Source organism: Gobio gobio (assembly GCF_949357685.1).
Source record: "Gobio gobio genome assembly, chromosome: 23".
In the NCBI taxonomy this organism is placed as follows: Eukaryota; Metazoa; Chordata; class Actinopteri; order Cypriniformes; family Gobionidae; genus Gobio; species Gobio gobio.
This window is the reverse complement of record NC_137119.1, coordinates 31,073,783-31,096,859: the sequence shown is the minus strand read 5'-3', so window position 1 is coordinate 31,096,859 and position 23,077 is coordinate 31,073,783. Positions and strand designations below refer to the sequence as shown.

Genomic DNA, 23,077 nt, shown 5'->3' with positions numbered 1-23,077 from the left:
GCAAAGAGTAGCTAGCAGAGAGCTAGTAATATGCTAAGGAGATGCTCAAAAGCATATGAAAAAAAAACAAAAAAAACAGCTCAGGTCATTGAGTTGGGCTGAATGTTGAACATTCAGCTTCACGGTTCACTGAGCTGCATGTAGGGGCTATCAGCAGGTACCAGTGACGCTTAAATGATTCAGTATATGTATGTCCACAGCGCAGAAACGGTATATCACGCTTGATGTGTTATGGGACCTAAATATCCACAGGCATGTTTTGTGGTTGGACTCACTGGAAGTACAAGCTAAGCAGTTTCTTTTCACCAAATGTTGCTAAACATGATCTTTAAATGTAAATGTCTCAAGGGTCCCTCCAGTATATAGCATATATGTAATACACATATACATACATAATTTATATGAAGAACATATTTAATTTAAGCTTTTCACATTTAACCATAGCACAAGCATGAACCTCATTGGTTCTCGCACATAAAGTGAACATGCTTGAGCTTCCGTTAACCACAACTGATGTGTGAGTTGATGTATGCTTATATGTGAATACATTTAATCTGTTCATTATATAGAGCAATCTATATACAGAGCTCTATGATTGTTTATCAGGTAGAAATTGAGAGATTTAGAAAAAAGGTATCACTTTAGTATGGGGAACACATTCATTAATAGCTACGACTTGTGCTTCAATAAACCTCTAATTTACTGCTTATTAGGGGCCAAGCACCAAAGGTGCGAAGGCACTTATTGAAACCGTTAGGGTTCCTATTATTATTATTCTTCCGTTTCTTCTTCTTCTGCTCGAGTCTATGGCAGCCCATTGAACCGTATGGTAAAAAGTTGTGAAATTTGGCACACAGATAGAGGACAGTCTGAAATGTCACCATAGCAAATTTGGAGTCTCTAACTCAATCTCTCTAGCGCCACCACCAGTCCAAAATTTGACTCATGTTTATGCTAATAACTTTTGAACCATAAGGGCTAGAAATATATTTTCCCTTCATTTTGAATTAAAAAAAAAAACTACTTTTGTGAACTCGTCCTAGACGGTTCATCCGATTTGCATGAAAATTGAACCAGATCATCTTCAGACGATGCTGACAAAAAATCTTGTAAATCAAGTTGATTCGTCAAATCGTTTTCGATAAACGCGCAAACAAATTTTACGTGACGGTTGCGATAATACTCATAAGGCTATATCTCTGCAACGCTTTATCGTATTCAAACCAAAATCGGTACATTTCATCACAAGCATGACTTGAGGCAACAAGCAGCATTTCGGCGCAGCGCCACCTACTGGTCCGGAGATACACAAAAATGGGTGTTTTTGCTTATAACTTTTGAAGCGTTTGTCCAATAAAAAGTGGTCTCGTTAGATTCAGGACGGCATGCCGAGTCGTCTGATATTCAATTTTATGAATGTGCTAAAATGCTGTATTTTATGAACACATGAAAGGATTGTTATGAAGCTCGGTTTGGGTCATCAACACGATGCCCTGAAGGAGCCCAAGAAGTTTCGAAACAGTGCCACCTAGTGGATAATATTTTTTTTTCAAATGCTTATAACTTTGGGTGAGATTGACTTATTTTCATGGGAGTAACTTTTTTTTGTCTCCTGAATCCTTGCCGAGTCCAACCACCCCAGACTTGCTAGGTTTCGGCAAATGGTTTGTGCAGTGTTGTTATTTAGCGCTTTAAAAAAATTAGCTGATATCTTTGAAACCGCTAGCCGATCGAGTCGAAACCAGCGTCAGAAGTTCGGAAACATAGGTTGATAGCAATATGCTAATGCCCAAATGTCAAAATATTGACAGTAAGGGGGAGTAAAATCCAATCAAAGGTCGGCCGAAAGTTTACTTTATAAAGTTCTAAATATCGATATTTTTATTACACAAACGCACCGATTCGCTTCAAAAGGCCTTTATTAACACCCCAGAGCCGCTTGGAGCATGTTATTTGATGGGCCGATGCACTTTTTATCGACTTCAAAAACAGAGCAACTATTACTGCAATTCTAATGCTTGGATTAGCCTGGAATTTTGTAATATAACTCTGATTTTATTCGCCAGAAAGAAGAATATCATACACACCTAGGATGACTTGAGGGTGAGTAAATTATGGGCTAATTTTCATTTTTGGGTGAACTATCCCTTTAAGGGATGTAGAATATGTCCATACAGAATAGGGCATTAATGTGTGCTTTATAAGTACTTATAAACAACAGCAAAAATCCTAGTAATATGCATGCTAATAAGCAACTAGTTATTAGAGAGAATTGAACCATAAAATAAAGTGTTACCGAAAAATAATAAATAATAATTAATTTTAAATGTCCTTATCCTTATCCAATAAATCACAAACAACTGGAAAAGTCATGGGGCTTTCAAATATTGTTGTGGACAATGGCAGGCATTGGAGTCAAAAAAGTTAGAGAACCACTGCTCTAAACTGTCTTGTCAACAAAAGGCAAAATGACTCCTAGATTTCCCAATCTCATAATGCTCATTCACGGTTTAGCCAACAAAAACAGCAGAGAAGGTTTATGTGGGTGAGCTGAATGGTAACTGTGTCCGTGGTACCTTTAACATAATCACTGGCCGAAGATAAACTCTTGCAATTCCAGCGTCATGCTGTCACCCAGCAGGCGAGCATCACGTGGTAGGGATTACAGATGTGAAAATCAAACTAAACGTCTAAGTACGTGATTACTAGAGCCCCTATAAAGACGAACAGCAGCAATGTGTGGAAAGCTCAGGTCTCTTAACCGTGTTAACCTCTCCTATCTGCACTCCAAAATTCGGTTTTGGAGCACACACGCAAGCTCATCTCTTAAAGCCGCCTCCACTGTGAATCTCCATTGGGGTGCTGACAATCCCATGACCCAGTTTCTCAGCTGAAATCCTATGGAGGAAGACACTCCAGAGCTCCTCACGGCGAGATTACCGTCACAAAGAGCTCATTTCTGCCATTCCTGCCCCAATGAAAAGCACTCCATTCAGCCACAACCGTGTGAGCTTAGCGCTGTAGAAAATACGCCCCAGGAGACAGAGGAGAGTGCCCATCTTCAGCTGGCATGCTAACAGTTGAGGGACCATCGGGTCAGACCTTATGCCAGACCCAAACTCAGAGTCTGGTGTGCACCACCAACCACTCGAAAACCATTTACATCCGACAAAAGGGCCGTGATTGTAAGCCGAAGTGCTCTATGCTGAGAGATACGGATGAGAATGAACAGTCCCGGTGAAAGGACTTGATACAAGTGGGTTTATTATCAGAGTTTACAACACACAGTATAAAAGGTTAAGAGAGGATATAGAGAAGAAACGGAAGAGAGAAAAAAAAAGGATGAACCTACGGACGGCAGGACAAAGTGTGGGAGTGGGAGGGGGTTTCTGTTGGAGAGCGTTCGAGGGCTGCCACAATAAGACGAAAGGAAAAGAATAGAAGAGATAAATATAAGAGGCAGTTCACTGAGCCGAGGTTGTGGGAGAAGACGTCCGTCTCTTTCTATTTTTTTACTCTCTTCTATCACGGCGTTGTGTGCCGACAGTAAACAGTAAGTGGGCTAAACTGAGGCACTGTTGGGAGATTTAGAATGATTCCAAGAGAGAGGGAAAAAAAATGACATGGAAAAAAAGTGATAGAATAGAAAAATAAAAAGGCAAGAAAACAAGAAAAGAAAAGGAAAAGCAATTCCAAGTGGGTCCTCGCACCATTGGTGCTCGGGCCCAAAAAAAGGGGGTGGGGAGAAAAAAGCCCTAAATTTAGCTGTAAGACTTTTGTCCTTCTACTAATGCTATTTTTCAGTGAATATAAAAGCCTTCGCAGCATGAAAAGTGGTGAAAGCCAGCGTCAGCGAGCACTTCCAGAACCCACAGCGAGACCGCAAGGTGAAAACAGACCACGAGCTGTTTCGCGTTGAGTCATTTCGCATGGCAATGCCCTGTTTCTCATGGAGCTGTCGGAGCAACAGAGCAATGAATGTTTTGTCAGCAGATCGGGCTCATTTGAATTAACCAATCTCTTATTGCAGTCGGAGTAAATCTTTTATTTTGAGGTTATTTTTGAGCTTCAGCCCAGTCTCCATCCCTCACAAGAATGAATAGCTGTTAAAATGTTAACCTTTTTCCAGTGGTGCTGAATGTTTCTTGCGGCATTGAGCTGTGCCACAGCAAATTATACTTTTCTTGAGTGAGTTTAATATGAAGTAATCTGGATTGAAAGTAATGAGATAAACTAAGTAATATGAAATAATATAAAGACAATTAACTCTGTACCACCCTGATTCTGACTAGCAATCGCAATTAGTAAATAAACAAATTCCAAGAGGGTCCTTGCACCATCGGTGCTCAGGCCCTAATTAGGGTTCACATGCATCATTTACCGTGATGTAACGTAAAGGTCAATGGCAAATTTAAAAAAAGCCCTTCAATATATCCCAAATGAACTTCCTGTTTTAACAGGAAACAGTCGAAAAATCTCTTTCCCTCCAACATCATATCCACACACAGTTAAGAAGGATTATCAAACCTATAACTAACAACCTAATTACCAGATCCAAACATTGGCATGAACTGTAGGACTCTATTAGCTGCGGTTCAAACCAAAAAGCACTGAATTGGTTGTGATGGATATCCCACCCCCATCTCTCTAGCCTACTTCCCAGTCACTCAAATGTTCCTTATAACCCTGTCCAAACCCCCTCCTTCCTGATCTACACTTCCACCCACAAGAAAACAGTCCAGAATGGCTAAATGAATATTTAAAAGCTGCAGCCTTCTCAGTCCTGGGGTGGTGTACAGACAAATTCTTCTAACGTGGGCTGAGGAATGACAGGGCTTTGAATAACCAAAGGCGAAGAGAGAAACAAAAGCAAAAAATAAATAATTACCGCGTAGCCCTCGTCTTGGCTAGAAAGCAAGCTACATTAATGAAGCCATTAGCACCTTCTTAGATGAAAAGAGCAGTGTAAAGACCCGAGTCTAACCCTGTTACCATGAACATGTGGTAATAAAGTGTGCTGTCTACCTCAACCTCAAGTGGGATAACTTAATTTGTCAGGTTTTATTTAGCATTTTCTCCATTTAATGGTTCTTTTGTTAAGAACTAGGAAAGTGACCAAAGTGCAAAACACTCCCTAAAGGATGGCTGATTTTTGATTGAGGTATGTGGTTTATACAACGGTTATTGCTTCATTAAACAATAATGGTGGCAAAATAATTACCCACTCATCTACTGTAGCGATCTTTCTATACATCTAGCCATCTATCTCTGTATTCCTACATCTATAGCTCAACTATCTATTTACCCTATTATCCATCTACCCATATATCTACCTATCCATTTCTATTCATCTACCCCTCTATAGCTCAACTATAGGATCTGGCCCATGCTGTCATGTTTCAATAATAATCTAACAATAATCGTTCTTAATCTCTTCCATTCAAACACCAGATTGCTCGTAAGAGTCAAACAAGTCAAGACAAAACCTTCAACCAATAGCTAAGACAGCTGAAAGAACCTATAAAGAACCTCTGAATTTGCCATTTAAAGCCACTATTGTGGTCGCAATATTTGTTTCAAAGAGCACATTTGCCAGTTAGCCACAAAAATAAGGCAATCATTTGAGACCGTAAAAGTAATACTTACGTTGGCAGTGTCCATCTACCTCCTCGAAGCCTGGCCGGCACACACAGCGGCCGATGGGCACCAGCCAACCTCCGTCAGCACTGCAAAACATCCGTGGTGCTTCCAGCTCTTCCGCATCCTCCACACAAGTGCCACGCACTTCCACCAGCGCTGAATCACCGCCCGTCACCGTGTCTGGGAACCGGGCCAGATTGAGCACCGCCAGCGGACATCGCTTATAAAAGACTCTCACCGACACCAAGGCAATGCAAGCACCCAGGTCCTGAAATGCCAGGTACAAGCCTCTCTTACTGAGACCACTGATGTCTCGCACTTCTGTATTTAGCTTCATAACGCGATCCCCGACGTCCGTCTGCGTGAAGCTCTCATCGGCCGCTATGGTGTCGATCTTGACATACTGGCTCTCGCGAATGTGGCGCAAAGGCGCTGCGACTGCATTGTTGGATTCATGGTAGTACACGTTAAATGTCTCCTTACAGGTTCCAGGGACGCCCGGCAGGCTGTTGCAGTCACGCAGAGTGAATTTGATCTCCACATAGACACGTTGAGCGCCCTCTCGCTGGATCAGTCCAGTGCGCAACCAGTTGTTCTGATTGGCTTCCATTACATTGCACACCTGGTACGTCCTCATTGGTATGTTCCTCTCGTCCATAACACTGATCTCCTCCCACTGACAAACAGACAAAAAGTTGATCAATTCAAAGAGACAGACATCCTTCAATGCTTTGGTAATTATCATGTGTACTTTGGCTCTGAACTCACTAAGTTCTTACAGTGGGATCTGAAAGATCTTGACAGATTTCTCAGGGCGCATTACAAGAAAAAACTTCATTTAACTTTCATCAAGAGGAAAGTGCATCTGACAGGCAATCAGCTCAAAGTTACGAACTGAATAGTCTCAGTTGTTTTGTTCGTGCATAATTCATCATTGTTGATGCAGAGAAAATCACATAATTGTGCCTTGGAAACTTCAATTGTTAATATGTAAAAATCAACAAAGGCTAACAAAAACCATGAAAAATAACATGGTTTGTTGGTTTGGCATTAACGTCAGGAAGTTTGTGGGTTAAAAATAATGGCACAAAAAGTAGCAACGTTCAAACGGTCTCTATGTTTTTTTACATAACACAAATCTTTCATTTCAGAATTGTAGTATGCATACTGCTGGAAATGCCAAACCTTGAACTCTTTCCCCTGCTTTATCAGCACCACACAAAAACAGAAGATATTTCTCTTTACAGGCACTCATGAATCTGAGCGTGACTATTTGTGCCAAGGCCACTATTACAATCCGTCTTCATCTTGTGAAAACGGATTTGAATGAATGACACGAAAGCGTGGGATGAGAACCAACTCCCACAGAGGAGATCGTTACTCAGCGGGTTGGCAAGGTTGTTCAAAATGAGATGCTCTCCTACGACCCCCCACAGGAAAATCTAAAGAGTAAGGCTGTATGTTCACAGAGGGGAGCTGTGGACCATTCAGGGTCGAGAAGATCAAGCACTACACTTTAAATCAGGGGTGTAACAGCACTAGTCGGGGATGAAGTAGCAGTTGAAGACCTGGGCTGGTAATTGAAAGATTTTACCCCACAAGGGACAATCATGTCACAAAGATTATGTCCCATTCAGAATTCAATTGAGAATGCTTTTTAAAATCCAAATCAATTCCTGAATTTGAATGTATAGAAATGTGACAAGTTTTGGGATTTGATGGTTTATAGGCCTTACAGAGAGCTAGAACGATAGCTGGGGCAATAGCTAGATACATATCTCGATATCTAGAGCAAACACTTCATTTTCCTGAATGCATTGACTATGTTGAATTTAGTTTAATTGTACATTCCTTTTATTGGGAAAGGCTGAAACTTTAAAAAGTTTATTACATTTGTAAGGGAAGAATGAAATTTGGATAAAACAAAAATGATCCTAAAACCTGGAGCAGTTGCTCCCATATTGAACTGATTCCTGGTAAAAAAAAAAAAATATTTTCAAAGGTACTGTGAGAAAGGCACCGGGTGACTGGCACAAGAATAGAGGTCTTAATCATAGTGTTTTTTTTTTGTTTTTTTTTCACAGGTACTCACCCCCTCTGGTGGATACGCTTCCCAACCCAGATCACCTGGGGCAGACATAGAGTCGAGCAGAGTAACTGTAAAAGAATGAAAAGAACAAAGATATAGAGTTATTTAAAGCCACAGTGCAAGTATACTTGGGACAGAACATCATATTTTATCATTTGTTCATATTTTTCGCAAACAACAATGGGGTTTTTACACAGCATGATGTCATGTAAAGCATGAATCATTCAAGACTGCAGTCTTTCTGAATAACATATCAGAGCTCTATAAATGTCAGAACCACTTGTAACAGCCTAATCAACACTTTGCATTTGCCGTCATTGTAGTTTGATTAATATGTCCCAGGCATAGTGACCCAAACCTCAACAATTTCTATGACTAGACCCAATAATCTAAAGTGGGGTTACATCAGTTGCGACCATTACGAAACACGTGATTCGCAGCCCCTCACGCAGTCTTTTTGAAATCTGTTCTCACATCAATATTTTCAGAGGTTGATGGTGCTATTTATAACAGTCTTTCAATCTCCCAATGGTCGGCGCCCTGAACTTCCCACTTTGAGCTCCGTTCCAAACCAATTACATCCCTGGCAACGGGGGTGATTAATTCTTAATCACATCCAAACCTCAGATGTTCCTCCTCTTTCACGCTGAATATCAACCTCTCCCGCTTCTGGCACATGTGTGTGTGCCCTTTTGTGACGATTTCAAAAAAAAAAGGAAGAAGGAAAATAGGAAAAATCAAAGACCATCTGGATCCAAATTCTAATTAAAACTGACTGCCAATGGGTTTGTGTGACATGCAAACAGTGTGCATTTTTAAATCGCGCTTTGATGGTTGGTTGATGTGGAAACAGGGATTATGTCTGGTTTTATGGGTCATATATAGAGCAATTGGGCAAATTTGATGACTTGACACTCGAAGAGAAAACCATATGTAGAGTCAAAGCAGGATATTACTTCTTAACCGAATACAGATTACGATGCCATTAACCGCTGATGTGTGGCTGTTTTCTGATGAAGGGGTAAAACCAGACAGGCCAATATATCAGTCCAAACGAGCTGGAAATCATTCTGCTCAGCCTTTTAAAGACACATTTAATAAAACAAACAAATGAATACAGCCACAGGCCTCGCACAGCCCAATAATACAAGCAGCATGTAACATTTAACTCACAGCGAGGCAAAATTTATTCCACCTGAGACATCAGTTCTGGCTCAGAGAACATTCTTTAAACAACTGCCGCACAGGCCTTGGTGAAAAGACTAGTGTGTTGTGTTTTGGACACCAGGCTGCTTAATCACAAAAAACTGATCTGCTCAAACTTCTAAACCAGCAAGATGGTGCAAGTTGACTCTTGAACAACCAAGAACTTTGTTTCAGAAGCTTAACCAACAAGACTACTTGGTCAACCAGTCGCACCTGAAAGATCAGGTGCAACCAACTTAACTGACAAGGTTTTGCAGGTAAACATGCTCGTCTTTCAGCAAGACAAGTAACAAAAACAAGCACTAACTAGAATAAGCCAGCATGAAAATCTAGAACCCTTTACAGATCTAGCCTGGGCTCAACAGTAAGGATTTGTCTACATTCTCAGTTGAGATGGTAGCTCAGACTTTCATTGTCACAAAAAATTAAACATTTATTTATTTGTTTAAATCTATAATGCATGGCAAACCATAATTGCCAATAACCCATTCTTACTGAGTCTACCAAGATTATCACAAGCCATTTTAGCAATTTCAACTTTAAATTAATTTTACCAAAGTGACAAGTTTAGCTAATCTTACTAAGTTGACAAGAAGAGTACACAAACAAATATCACCGAAAACTAAACGTTTAAGGAGTACATTTCTTTTTCCCACTTCCTAGTTCAGAGATTCTTTCAATTCTTTGTCATCCAAAAGGTGAAAGATCCCTTTAATCTACCTGTCAAAAAAAGAGAGAACGTAGTACTTCACAAAGTTGGTTTTCCTGCTACCCTAAGGAAGGATATAATCAGGCTTAGTAAAAGACATGACACTACTCCCTCACAAAAAAATACAAGATTTCATAACTAAAACCCTTTTAGCTACAAAAGCAGTCATAATGATGCCAAAATATATCACTTTTCAGTCACTATTACAGGACCAGGGATGTAACCACTAGAAACACTGAGGGAGAAGTGCCCCCTCCAATATTCAGATTAGTGGTTGAATGATATGTTTCCTATTCACTGGGCAACTATATTTAGACCCCATTATTCTGAAAATGATTACAATCTTGAACAGGATCAGGCCAATACATGTGTTTACTATAACAGCTGGTTAGATAGAGAATGGGGCTTTTCTTCATCATTAGCTTTCAGCCGGCAACACTGGATGTGGCAAATGCTGGAATCCCCTCGGGGTGGCCAAGAGATCTCAGCACCTCAGGGCAATAGATGAGATCAACCATTAGGCCTAACACGGAAAAGACTGCAGTGGTCAGCAATCACCTCCAACGTAAACAGGCAAGGAAAGCAAAAACTGGAAAATTGAAAAAGGAGAAGGGTCGGTCAAAAAGGAAAGGATAGATAAGCAGCTGGATAGATGCCTTCAGGGAATTGAAAAGGACAATGGGGTCACTCTCACTCATGCATAGCCAGTCAGGTACTTCTCAAGTATCCAACTTAAAAGGTAAATCAATCTGTGAGGATGCTATTCTTAACTCCTTAATATTCTTGATAATATGTGATGAGATTCAGGGCTATTGGGCCTTTAAAAAGTTTAATATGTGCTACAAATCAACTTATAGGCAAACATATTTTATTTGTATCTATTAAGTGTATTGTTTGTCACCAGTGTTAGAATTCTGAAAGTGTGTAGTGTCTGTGCAAAACCAATTGAAAAAAGGGTATTGCAAAATGTATGATAGTTTAAAAGTACAGGGTTCCTGACCTGAAGTCTTCCGCTCTTGCCATTGGTCAGACAAATTGATAGCCCCGCCCCAAACTCACACCATTGTTTGAGTCTATTGCTATGTCAGGTTGATCAGGATTCTCAAGCAAACAAAGCAACATCTTGACACCCCCATGTGCTCCTAAATGGTGAATGGTAAATGGACTGCATTTATATAGCGCTTTCAACAGACCCATGGTCATCCAAAGCGCTTTACATATTGCCTCACATTCACCGGTGTCAGCCATGCAAGGTGCCATCCAGCTCGTCGGGAGTTAGGTGTCATGGACACCTCGACACTTGGTAAGGTGGAACAGGGAATTAACCACCAACCTTCCGATTTGTAGACAACCTACATGAACCACTTAGCCACTGCCGCCCCTACTATAAGCTATGTTTCCATCTCCCTGTTTGTATGCGTATTTTGAAATATCGTATCAGAAACGAGTGATGGAAATGCCTAATTTTGAGAAAAAAAAACTTAATTTGCACAAAAAGTTGGTAAAAAAGGTACATGAAAGTAGTAGTTTGTCTGAATTTTCAGTTTTCATAAAACAGTAGGTGAAAAGTACTTAGATAACCTAATAATTTCATCGGGATTTCGAAGTATGCATCATATGGATAATTAAATATGCCATGGGCCCATGGGGCCACGGGAAAGGAATTGAGAATGGCAGGGAAAGCATGCAACTGCTGCAGTTAGTCATTTGACAATGACAACATGGCGGATGTAGGATATAATCAGGCTTACTAAAAGACATGACACTAACACCTCATAAAAATAAAAAAATACAAGATTTTATAACTAAAACCCTTTTAGCTACAAAAGCAGTCATAATGATGCCAAAAGAGATCTCTATTAAATTCACTTTTCATTCACTATTACAGAACCAGGGTTGTAACCACCAGAGACATTGATTAAAAAAAGAGAGATTAAAAGTAGATAAAAAAAACCCTGGTGAGAATACACTTAAAGGGTAACTTCAGTGATTTAGCATTAAGCTTTGTATCAGTAGAAACCCGGTAGTATATTTTAATTATGGTACTTTCCCCCCTCATATCCTCCTGAGACGAGAGAATTATGCATTTTATTTCTGGAAAAAATCCTCAGATGATACAAACATCATCATTTTGCGTCATCGGAGGATTTTTGGCCAGAGGCTAGAGACTACAGGAGCTAGTTCTGCATGTTTTCAACCCGCCCACAGGGGAGGGATCTCACTTACAGAATGTAAATGCGCACGACCGCTACCGCTCGGCTCGGGCATTCATAACGGAGCGGTACAGAGCAAAGTGAGCGTTTCAACTTTTCAATGAATTCCTATGAAAGTTTAGCTTCCATATGCGATCTGATAACGCGCCTGACTGGACACACGCCGAGAATGACAACCGGGCTTACCTCAGCTCTTCTCTCGTGATGAATGAGATATTTTCGTTCAGCTCACTCACACTTTATTGAAAAGACACATTCCGTTTTTAATTGTAGTGTCTATTTTCTAACTGAGCAAAATTATTTTATAACTATGAATATCAAAATGACGTTGGGGGCGGTGCCGTAGTGGGCAAGTGATGACCAATAGCCGTGGCTTTGGGAGTGGCCTCGTAGGGCAGTGAAGCAAGTGCATTATGGGTGTTGTTGTCTTTCATCCACATGAGAAAAAAATATTTTTTTTGTCTTTTCTCAGTCTAGAAGGCAAAATTCAAATTCAAAAATAATTTCACATTTCTACTACATAAATGACACATTCATCTTCCCAGCGCTGAAGTGCCCCTTTAATAAATATTAAGGAGTTAAGAATAGCATCCTCATCTATTGCCTAAGATTTAAGTCTTACTATAGAAACTCGGTCATACTATATAATACTTTTTTCTAATGTTCGCAAAGTAGTCCTTCAACAAATGTAGTCCGATTCCAGATAGTGTTTACACTTTTCACAGAAATCAAAAATATAAATGTTTTTAGATGGAAAAGTATTTTAACCAACAAAATTACACACTTTACCTTTAAGTCTTATAAGTCTTCCACATTTGTAATGTGACTCATGGAGAAAAAAAAAGGACTCTGGGGTTACTGAAGCACAAAGCACAGGGCTTCCAAAGGCCGATATCTCGGTTTCCACAGCATCCACTCTAAGCACGGAAAGCATATCTTTAGTAAGAGATTGGTATCGTACAGCTGTCTTGACAGAAGTGGTGGAGTGTATTTGAAATGCAGTCAGCAGTTCCTGTCAGTCACTGCTCATGTGGAGTCAGAGGTCTGCTCTACAGGGAGGTGGTAAAAGAGCCTCCATTCTGCCTCAGCTGACTGATGAGACCTGCCACAGAGATCCAGCCTGTCCGGCACAACCATCTGACTCAATGCCCAAAAGAACAGCCATCCAGTTACAGCCTGACACCCATGAGTGATCTCATAATGTCCACTGACAAACCTGTTTAACACGTGTGAATGAAGATGTTTTGGTATTTTCTAAGCAGGCATGTTTATGTGCACCCAAACTTAGGTTATGTGGATGGGTTTGAACAAGTAGATGGAGTTTTCTGTTTTTATCCTGCCTTTACATGCTATCGGAATTATCGTAAATACAAGTTTCACAGTTGGAAATTGGACATGAACGGTCTCTCAAGTCGTATTTATGACTGGAAATTAAAGAGATCATTTTGATACCCCAGTTTCTGAGTTGGACTTTAAACCTGGCGGAAGAGAAAACATCACCTTTAGACAGGAAGCACATCAGCTTATGAATTACAATGAAGGGCCATTTCCCAATCTAATAACGTGTGTAATGCGTGTCAGGCACGAATGACTGGCCATGCCAAGGTCTGTTTAATGATGAGAGGTGTAAACAGAGTGCTGCCAGACATGGCATGAAATGGTGACCCGTGTGTTTTAGTTAGTGGAAGACAGCAGGGAAGACACTCTTGGGATGCCTCATTAGAAGCACAGACACGGCCCGGACCACACCTGCCGCATCGGTGAGTGTGGATGTGTGTGCGCGGAATCGCACAAAAGGATTAAACTGCACCCATGCTGGACATCAAATCCTAAGAGGGCATGAAACAGGTTACAACAACACAACAGCACAAGTCATAATTAAAGAGATTAAACCAAGCCGCACCCGAAGAGGATGACATCACCTTTGAGCTTGCGGTTCATAACAACCCTTTATAATCAAGACTGATTAAAATAGACTATTTTCTCAGAGCACTGCTTATGAGAAAGATGCTAGCTGGAGCTAAAACCTAGTTTGTCAACCAAAAATATTAAATATTAAAATGTAATTCACAAACTAGATTTTACAGAGGTATTTGGCCACTGTCATGATGCTAGGGGTGGTTTTTGATGCTTGCTAAGTGATTTCTTACTAGCCCAAGTCCAACCTTAAAAGGAAAGTTCACCAATAATCAAAATTAATTTATTCACCCTCATGTTGTTCTAAACTTGACTATGACGTTCTTTCTTCTGCAGAACACAAAAGAAGTCACTTCAAAAAGCGCCTTAGTTTATTTTTTGTCCATATAATGAAAGTAAATGGGGTCCAATTTTTTTGTAGTTAATATTTAATTTTTTAATATTTAGTTAATATTTTTTCTGTCGAAAGACCAACATAAATAGTGATGAAATCCAAAATATTAAATGTCACAGATTTACTGAGTAATCCACTATTTTGTAGGGTCAAAATTACAATTTTCACCTGAGATTTGGAGGCAATTTGCTGGGGTGTAAAAATGACTTTAGAAAGAAGAATTTTTTTACACAGAGATTGGTAGGTCTATTAGTCAAATCTGTTGACTTTAGCTATTTTTGTTTTATTATATGCCAATGGTGACCATTCAAAAATGGCAAAAAGCACTTCTTGTGTTTCACATTGGGGTTTCAATATCTATGGCACTGAACTATATTCGCTTGTTAAGTCATGACGAAAGGAACGCCGTTTCTGGGTCCAAGCCTCAACTCGTTTCACTTGAGAATGCCATCGACGGCCGTTTATGAGCGCTATTTATTCATATTAAACCACAAACATTTAAAAAAGTTAAACATACTTACAGTCTACACAACAGTCTCTGTGCTCACAGCATCGCAGACATTAATATTTTAACGATTTATAAAAGATGAATCACTGTCTGGCCATCTGGAATTTTGGTATGGAGATAAAGGTTATGATTATATATTTTTTTTGTAGTATTACACCACATTGTGTGTGTATACCCTATTAGCACCGTTTGTTGTTTTTCTCGTGGTATGAGAGAGCGTTTGAACCCGGAAGCACTGCCACGTGACGTCAGACTTAACAACCGGATAGGGCCTTAAGAATTAAGTTTTCAACAACAACAAAAAAGTTTATTAAGAATCTTATTTCTTAATAAACTTTTTTTTTTTGAAAACTTAATTCTTTTGAGAATCTAAAAGGATATTAAGATATGTTGTATACTTTTAAAGTTACAGGGATGACAACTTTAGAAAAATAATATTTATGGCACTCAGACAGATATGATAGAAAAACACGAGATACATTTCTAGTTTCAACATTATTTGTTTTTCAGATATTCCTCTTTAAAAGAAAAAAAGTATCAGGTTTATGCAAAGAGACCCACATTTGGTTTTTGACCACTGAACATGTGTACAATTGACCCATTTACTCATGGAGCCGCATTAAGATCTCCATATCTCTGTGATTGAACCATCGAGGGCCTTTAAAATGAAAACATCCAAAAGACTCAAGCTTATTCATCATATCCCCCAGAGTTAGATAAATCCATACATACCATTCTCATCTCCGTGCGTGCCATAACTCTGTCTGACGCACCCACCGCTAGCCTAGCTTAGCACAAATACTGGAGGTAAACTGCTCCAGCTGGCCTGCTCAATAAGTGACAAAAAAGACGCCAACATTTTCCTATTTACATGTTGTATAAGACTGATGGAAAATGAAAAGTTGCGATTTTCTAGACCGATATGGCTAGGAACTATACTCTCATTCCTGCGTAGTAATCATGGAACTTTGCTGCCGTACCATCGGTGCAGCGGCGCAATAAAATTACAAAATGTTGGTGTTATTTAGCCACTTATTGAGCAGTAGGCTAGCTGGAGCCATTTACTTCCAGTCTTTGTGCTAAGCTAGGCTAGCGGTGGGTGTGTCAGACAGAGTTATGGCACGCACGGAGATGAGAATGGTATGTATGGACTTATCTAATTCTGGGGGATATGGTGAATAAGCTTAAGTCCCAAAAAGTCGGCGTGTTCTTTTAAGAACCAGAATCTAAAAGAATATTACGATATCTTTAATACTTCTTGAGTTACAGGCATGCAAACGTTAGGCAAAAAAACAAGTATTTTTTTTGCCATTTTTGAACGGTCACCGTTGGCATATAATGAAACAAAGATTGCTAAAGTCAAAAGATTTTACTAATAGACCTACCAATCTCTGTGTAAAAATAAAATAATGATGCTGCCATCTTTCTAAAGTCATTTTTACACCCCTCTAATTTGGCTCCAAATCTCAGGTGAAAATTGTCATTTTGACCCCCTACTGATTACTCAGTAAATACATATATCTGTGACATTTAATATTTTGGCTTTCATCACTATATATGTTTGTCTTTTTACAGATTTTTTTTTACTAAATCTAAAATTTGAGCCGGGGACCTCCGGTTGAGTTGACACTGAATGACCGTTTTGTTGTGTAGACACACAATTGGAGGCATCATTCATGTCCATAGGATAAATAGTTCAAGTTAGGCATCAAAGTTTAACACTTAGGGTTAGGGTTCGGATTCGGCTTAAATTCCAAAAGAGCAAATTTCATAAAACAAATGTAATCTATTTTAACATACTTATTTAACTTCAATCAAAGGGAAAAAGCTAGTCGTAATATGCATGCAACGGCCGTTTTCAAATTCGGAATGAGTCTCTGAGCAATTAAGCCCTGCATTAACGAAATGCAGGGGTCCAATTTAATAAAACCTCCCAGGAATCATAGCGCACGAGCTTCAAACCCCCAGGAGAGCAGACCATCAGTGATAAGCGTAGTACTGTTAATGAGATACGCACAACAGAATTTACACCCTCTCAGACATTAAAAAACATTAAGGCCGAGAATTGGGAACAGAGAGTAGAGAGCATGTTAATGAAGGTGAAGGAGTGGGCCGCACAATAAGGACAGATCAAAGCTGTTGTCGGCTAAAGGGGTCTCGTGCACGTGAACACACAAGGGATCTGTTTTAATCAAGACTCATTACTTCACCACAACCAAAGTCCTAAATGAGAACACGCAAAACCTTCATACAAAAGGGCGGATGATAAAACACAATGACCTTTGACCCATGAAGGAAAGGTGGTATGTAAGTTGATGTTCTGACAAGGGAAAGTTTCATATTAGATTGAAATGGAACACAGAACTATATTCTAGAGATTATTATAAACATCTCAGTGTTTGTTTGTCCATACGTTGAAAGTTGCAAAGACAAAAGCAGTTATGACCGGATTATCTATAGAATTACCCCTTCAACAAAATGAGGAAGAATACATTAGGATTACATTTTCTCCTTTCCACCAGCTCTGCGATAAACACAGTGAGATGCAATATGACACTGATACGCTCAAGTCAAGGTAAATAGAGCAATAATGAATCGTTTCATTCAGGAGATTCACATGGTGTATTACCCAGCAGAACGCACCCAGTTCTCGAGCCCAATTCAAAGCACTCATGTGCCTCCATCCTGAAATGCCAACGGCATTGTGACTCGTTCTACCACATGAGCCGTCTGGTCTGCAGGAGTTCGGATGCTGCCAGGGGTGATAAAGGTCTAAGGTGTGCCATTCAGAGCAGCAGGAGACAGAAATAGTAATTGCTCTTATGTTAATGGCTTTGACTAAAAGAAAAAGGGAATTTGAGTTAATCTAGGCTCATTGGAAATACGTGCCTCTATCAACATTTTTACAAACCTACAAAACTACACCTACACAGTACAATTCACTGCAGTTTCCAGCTGAAATGAAGACTGGAGGAGTAAAATGGAAACAACTTTCATTCCTTTTCAAACTAATTATGATTACACGGCCAGATTATTGATTAATAAATACTTCTTTTAGTGCAGTTCCCAACACAATACTACACTCTAAAAAAAAAGGCTCGTAATCATAGGGGAACCTTTTTTAGTGCTATATAGCACCAATTTTGGTGCTTCAGTGGTTCTTCAGCGGTTCTTCAGAGGTGCTATATAGCACCTTAGTCAAAGAACCGGTGAAGAACCTCTGAAGAACCGCTGAAGAACCTCTGAAGAACCGCTGAAGAACCACTGAAGCACCAAAATTGGTGCTATATAGCACTAAAAAAGGTTCCCCTATGATTACGAGCCAAGAACCATTTTTGGTGCAAAATAGAACCTTTTTTTTTTTTAGAGTGTATGGTATGACCTCAAAACACTTCTACCATAGTGCATTATTTGTAAATTGACACATTTCATGTTTGCATCACATAACCAGCTCCGTTTGTATGGCTTTTCTGGCATAGTAAAGTTGCTCGGTACTACACCTGGTACAGCATTGCACTTGCAATGAGGAGTGCTGGTTACGAGTCCCGTGAAACAAAAAGTCTTGAAAAAAAGAGCTTGAAGACTTAATGTAAAGCTAAAATGCCATGGTGCAAATGCGTTTTTATCCCAGCTTTGCTTTTGTTAAAACTATCAGTTAGGTTTAGGGTAGGGTTTAGTGTAGGTGGAATGTAATTTTTAAATACAGAGAGCATTAAAGGGATAGTCAATCATAATTTACTCACCCTCAAACCATCCTAGGTGTACATGACATCCTTCTTTCAGACGATTACAATCGGAGTTATATTTAAAAACGTCCTGGCTCTTCCAAGCTTTATAATAGCAGTGAATGGCAGCCCCAAAAAAGTGTATCCATCCATTATAAAAGTAGTCCACACGGCTTCAGGGGTTAATAAAGGCCTTCTGAAGTGAACTGATGTGCCAGTTACGCTTTTTCCGCAAATTGAATACGGAAGGCGGTCCACCTGACTTGAAGGCGAGTAAATCATGGGGTCATTTTCATTTTTGGGTGAACTATCCCTTTAACCTTTTAGCAACACTTACGAGACATTACATTTCCTCACAACAATCGACGTAATAAAGTTTCACATTTATCTGTTTTGGATAAAATTGAACCATCTTTTAGCGCCACTCACTGGACATTTCTCTTTGAAAGCGACGTGAAACATGCAAGACATTTTCTCACAAGCACATATTTCCAATGAGACTGGGGCCCCGTTTACACGATATTTCCCTGCGTTTTGGCCTGTCATTTACACGAAAACGCAGTTTTTATCCCAGAAAACGATTATTTCTAAAAACTCCGGCCAAAGTGGAGATTTCTGAAAAAGCCGGTTATGTGTTGCCGTGTCAACTGGGAGAAACAGGGTTTTAGGTTCTCAAACGTCACATTATGCGCAAGAAAATGCTTACGTCATGTGAGCGCCCTATGTTTAGAGTTTGTTTGATCATGGATGCTGTTAAGGTGGTACTCATTTTTACTTTTGTACAAACGCTTTTGGCCTGTTTGCATTTGCAAACACAACTGCTGTACTATATAGAGGAGCACAAACGAACCTCGCGCCATGTCTGTTGTTTTGAAAGGAACAGGAAGTCGCTCGTGCTATTCGTTGTTGTCGATTTTGAGGATTCTGAATGGCCTGCATGGCTTTATCCTTCTCCCTACACTGCCGCCCATAGGTTTGGCATAGTTATGATGGCGCTCGACGGCGTATTTATGCGGGTTGATGTAAACGACAACTTTTTTGAAAACGATGTTGTGTGCACACAATGTTATTTTTGAAAGCGGAGGGGGGGAAATATTTGTTTCTCTAAATACCCGGCTATGTGTAAATGTGGCCTGGGTTGGAATCAATACAGCTAATATATTAGCTTTCAGTCATATGACCATGCAAATTTAGTTTTTGTAATGCTAACTCTAAGTTTCCAACCCAACATCTTAAACCGAGATGTTCTATAATATTTTAAACAGCATGGCAGGTACAGAATGGCAGCACTGCTGAAACCAATTAAGATCATTAAATGTATCTTAAGTAAAGTGAATACCAGTCGACCACTTGAAGTATTCCTTCAACTCACTAGAGGGGAAAAATAACCAATATCCCTGGAAAACAAAAAGGAGGCCACAGGTTATACTAATCAACAGACTTCCTCAGACAACCCTCAAACAAGAGAGATGCAAATTCAAGCTCCTCAGTAGCTAAGAGATGGTGAGAGGGAGAGTGAAAGAACGAGAGCAAAACAGAGCCTCCGAGCACAGCTGAATTGGACATAAAAAGTGTGTTTTCTCATGCTAATTTCCCTGCCGGAGTGCCGGGGAGGGAAAACAAAAGCAGACGAGAAACCGTCACTAAATGCTGTAAGAACGTGCACAAAGGACGAGCTAATGAGGGGGACCTTAGCGCTAACTAGAAAAACAAGAGGGCAACAGAAGGCACTTATTAAAAATGAAAAGATCTTTATACAGTGTAAAAGGTTGTCACTGGTTCCTATGCTTTAAATTGACAAATAGTTAAACAACCCTAGATCAGTGGTTCTTAACAAATTTGGTTCCAGCATTCAGATTTTACAATTAGCCTAAATCAAGACTTCACCAGAAGTGTTTCCCATACAGAATGTATTAATATTACCATAAACTGCTCACGCCCAGCAATATGCAAAATTATTAACATTTGCTTTCCAAAAGTCTGTATTTTGATGGTTCCATGCTCATGCCAATAATTCTGATGTTATGCAATTTGTCAGGCATCTACCAAGAACCAATTTATTTATCTTTATATGCAAAATATGCTGTTATATATAATTGGTTTATTCATTTTTAGTATACAACTCATTATTTTGTGTACAGTTGTTTCTGTTTCAGAACAGAACTGCTGCCTTTTTTTTTTCTCGACCAGTCTGTTGAGAAACACTGTTACGGATAAACAGTTTTACTACATGTTTTTTTATTTGAGATATTTTAAAAATGTTTCTGCAACATCTTGGTCTTTATTATCTCCAGGGGGGTGTTAATATCCAAGAGCTGCAGTAATTTCTTCCAAGAACAGAAAATGTGCTGAGGAAGTCAGTCATTTGGACCCTGAATGGAAAACCAATGTAGTCATTAACATTAAATATGTGCTGATGTGTTTTAGTTTTGCCAGAAGACAGATATCAAGCATATGTCGATATGGGACGTGTCTACCATCCTTAATGTAGAAAATGCTTACTAGACACAAAAAACTGCAGAACAAGAAGTTTAATGAACAGTTCATCAACACTCGAAAACAGATGTAGATCTACTAACAACACAAACATTCACAGACAGAACCCCGTTGTAAAATCACCTCAGGGATACCACCAGCTGGTGGTTAGAGGAAGTGCACACCTCTATAACATAACTGCAATTTACAACCGCACAAATGACACCCCTGAAAGATTGTGCTAATGGACAAACTGGTGTAGCACCACAAGAAAACATCGCACAACCTTATTTAGATTGGACTCCTCCCACCGTCAAATCCCAGCAAAGTGTATTTTAATTTCCCAAAGCCTCCAGTCAGCCAAAGACATCATGTCTAAATGCTCTGCACAAAATCCTATCTGATAGATTCCGCGTAAATGTGTATTAAACCCACCATTGAACCTTCCTTCTGACAACAGCACAATGGGTGGCTTAATCCTAATCTCATAACAATGAAGAGTAAACCCGTTTTAATCCAGTGAGGTTAATTTATTGTCTGATTTTTGAAGGCTCAGAGTGAAGTCAGTGCGGACTGTTGTAAACTGACTTCCTGCATCCTTGAACATATAGTCTGAAAATCACGCCTGATATCGAAGATATTTAAGATTTAAAATCAAGTGTTTCTGGGTCACTTGAAAAGTGAAAAAATAGACATATTTTTATTGAACCCTTACTTGCAAAGCAGTTTCAAAGAAGTTAGATCACTCTCAAGGGTCAACATATTTGTTATATGGGCCTGGAGAGGTTAAATACTAAGTCTCTGTGGGAGCATCTCTCTCTGATCTCTCCTAATTAATTGTTTAATTAAGCAAATAAGTGTCTCACATCCATTTGTCATTGATCACGGCATTGCCTGTTCAAACAATGCACATCAATGCACAACACATAAATACAGTTTGCTTTAGTCTGAATTGTCTTAAAGAAACGACAGTTTCTTTGAATTATATTAAACATAATTTGTGTATATAGGATCTATAAATATAGACCATATGCATCACCTGTGACAACCGTTTGGATGTTCTTTTTTTTTTAAACAAACTACCAAAAACAAAGTCCTAAAAATGAGCTTTTTGGGCAGCATTGTATCATTTTTGGTCAAAAACGCAATTAACGTTTCCATTCCCTTAACTCAGCAATGTAAAGTCACATTAATGGATCACTCGTCAAATGTAGCCTACTATACGATGACATTTTCGTTACTCGTCTTAAGCAGATAAAAGTGATCCTCATTAACGAGACCGTATATTAATATTTTCTCACTCTAATGAATATTCTGTCTTGAAACATTCCGTTGTAATGCGATTGCCCCGGGAGAGAAACAATTCTACATGCGTTTGGCTTAGCCACAAAGTCCGCCGTTCGAAATCCATGAACATCCAAAGCGCACGAATATGACAGCGATTGAATGGCTTACCTTCATTATCCGGGTAATTCCTCAAGGCTTGACACAACACTAATATGTGAAAATGAGCAAGGAAAGAGTAAATCCTAAAGAGAGCCATTTTCAGGCGGCTCCACGCGCCCGCATCCCTGTGCGTAAACTTGGGCTGGTGAGCCGGTGGCTGCGCTGGAGAACTGAACTGAACTGAGCAGAGCTGGGAAAACAGCGCGCCTGCTTGAAGGAAGATCCGAAACTGGCGTGAGCTGCTCACTCTGACCACAGCGAGCTGGGTGAAGGGGGCGGCACGCGCGCGCGTGTGCGGCGTCAAAAGTAGGCGTGCGTGCGTGTATGTGTGTTAGAAAGGAGGACTTTTTTGCTCTTCAAATTAACAATTTTGTGTAGAAAGTGATAGTTTCTGTCGGTTTAGTATAGACAGACAGACAGATAGAGATAGATAGATAGATAGATAGATAGATAGATAGATAGATAGATAGATAGATAGATAGATAGATAGATAGATAGATAGATAGATAGATAGATAGATAGATAGATAGATAGATAGATAGATAGATAGATAGATAGATAGATAGATAGATAGATAGATAGATAGATAGATAGATAGATAGATAGATAGATTTGCTAGAGTAGGGAGGGAACATGGGTTTTTATTTATTTATTTTTTTTAAATTAAGAGGTTAAGTGCTCATGGAAGAGATGAGTTTTTACTTGACTTTTGAATGTTGTCAACGAATCAGCGTTTCGGATGGCGGTGGGAAGAT

At 39.5% G+C, this 23,077-nt stretch overlaps 1 protein-coding gene across 1 annotated transcript in view; it reads right to left on the bottom strand.

Annotated features, from left to right (window-relative positions):
* The window catches only part of ek1 (eph-like kinase 1), an 86,857-nt gene extending 64,310 nt beyond the window's left edge, over positions 1 to 22,547 (bottom strand). The window contains exons 1-3 of the mRNA XM_079805487.1: positions 22,332 to 22,547; positions 7,733 to 7,797; positions 5,647 to 6,316 (exon numbers count right to left, since the gene is read on the bottom strand). Of these exons, the coding sequence (XP_079661613.1) occupies positions 5,647 to 6,316; positions 7,733 to 7,797; positions 22,332 to 22,419 (823 nt within the window). The 5' untranslated portion in view covers positions 22,420 to 22,547. The remainder of the gene's footprint in view (positions 1 to 5,646; positions 6,317 to 7,732; positions 7,798 to 22,331) is intronic.
* Positions 22,548 to 23,077: the final 530 nt, after the last annotated feature.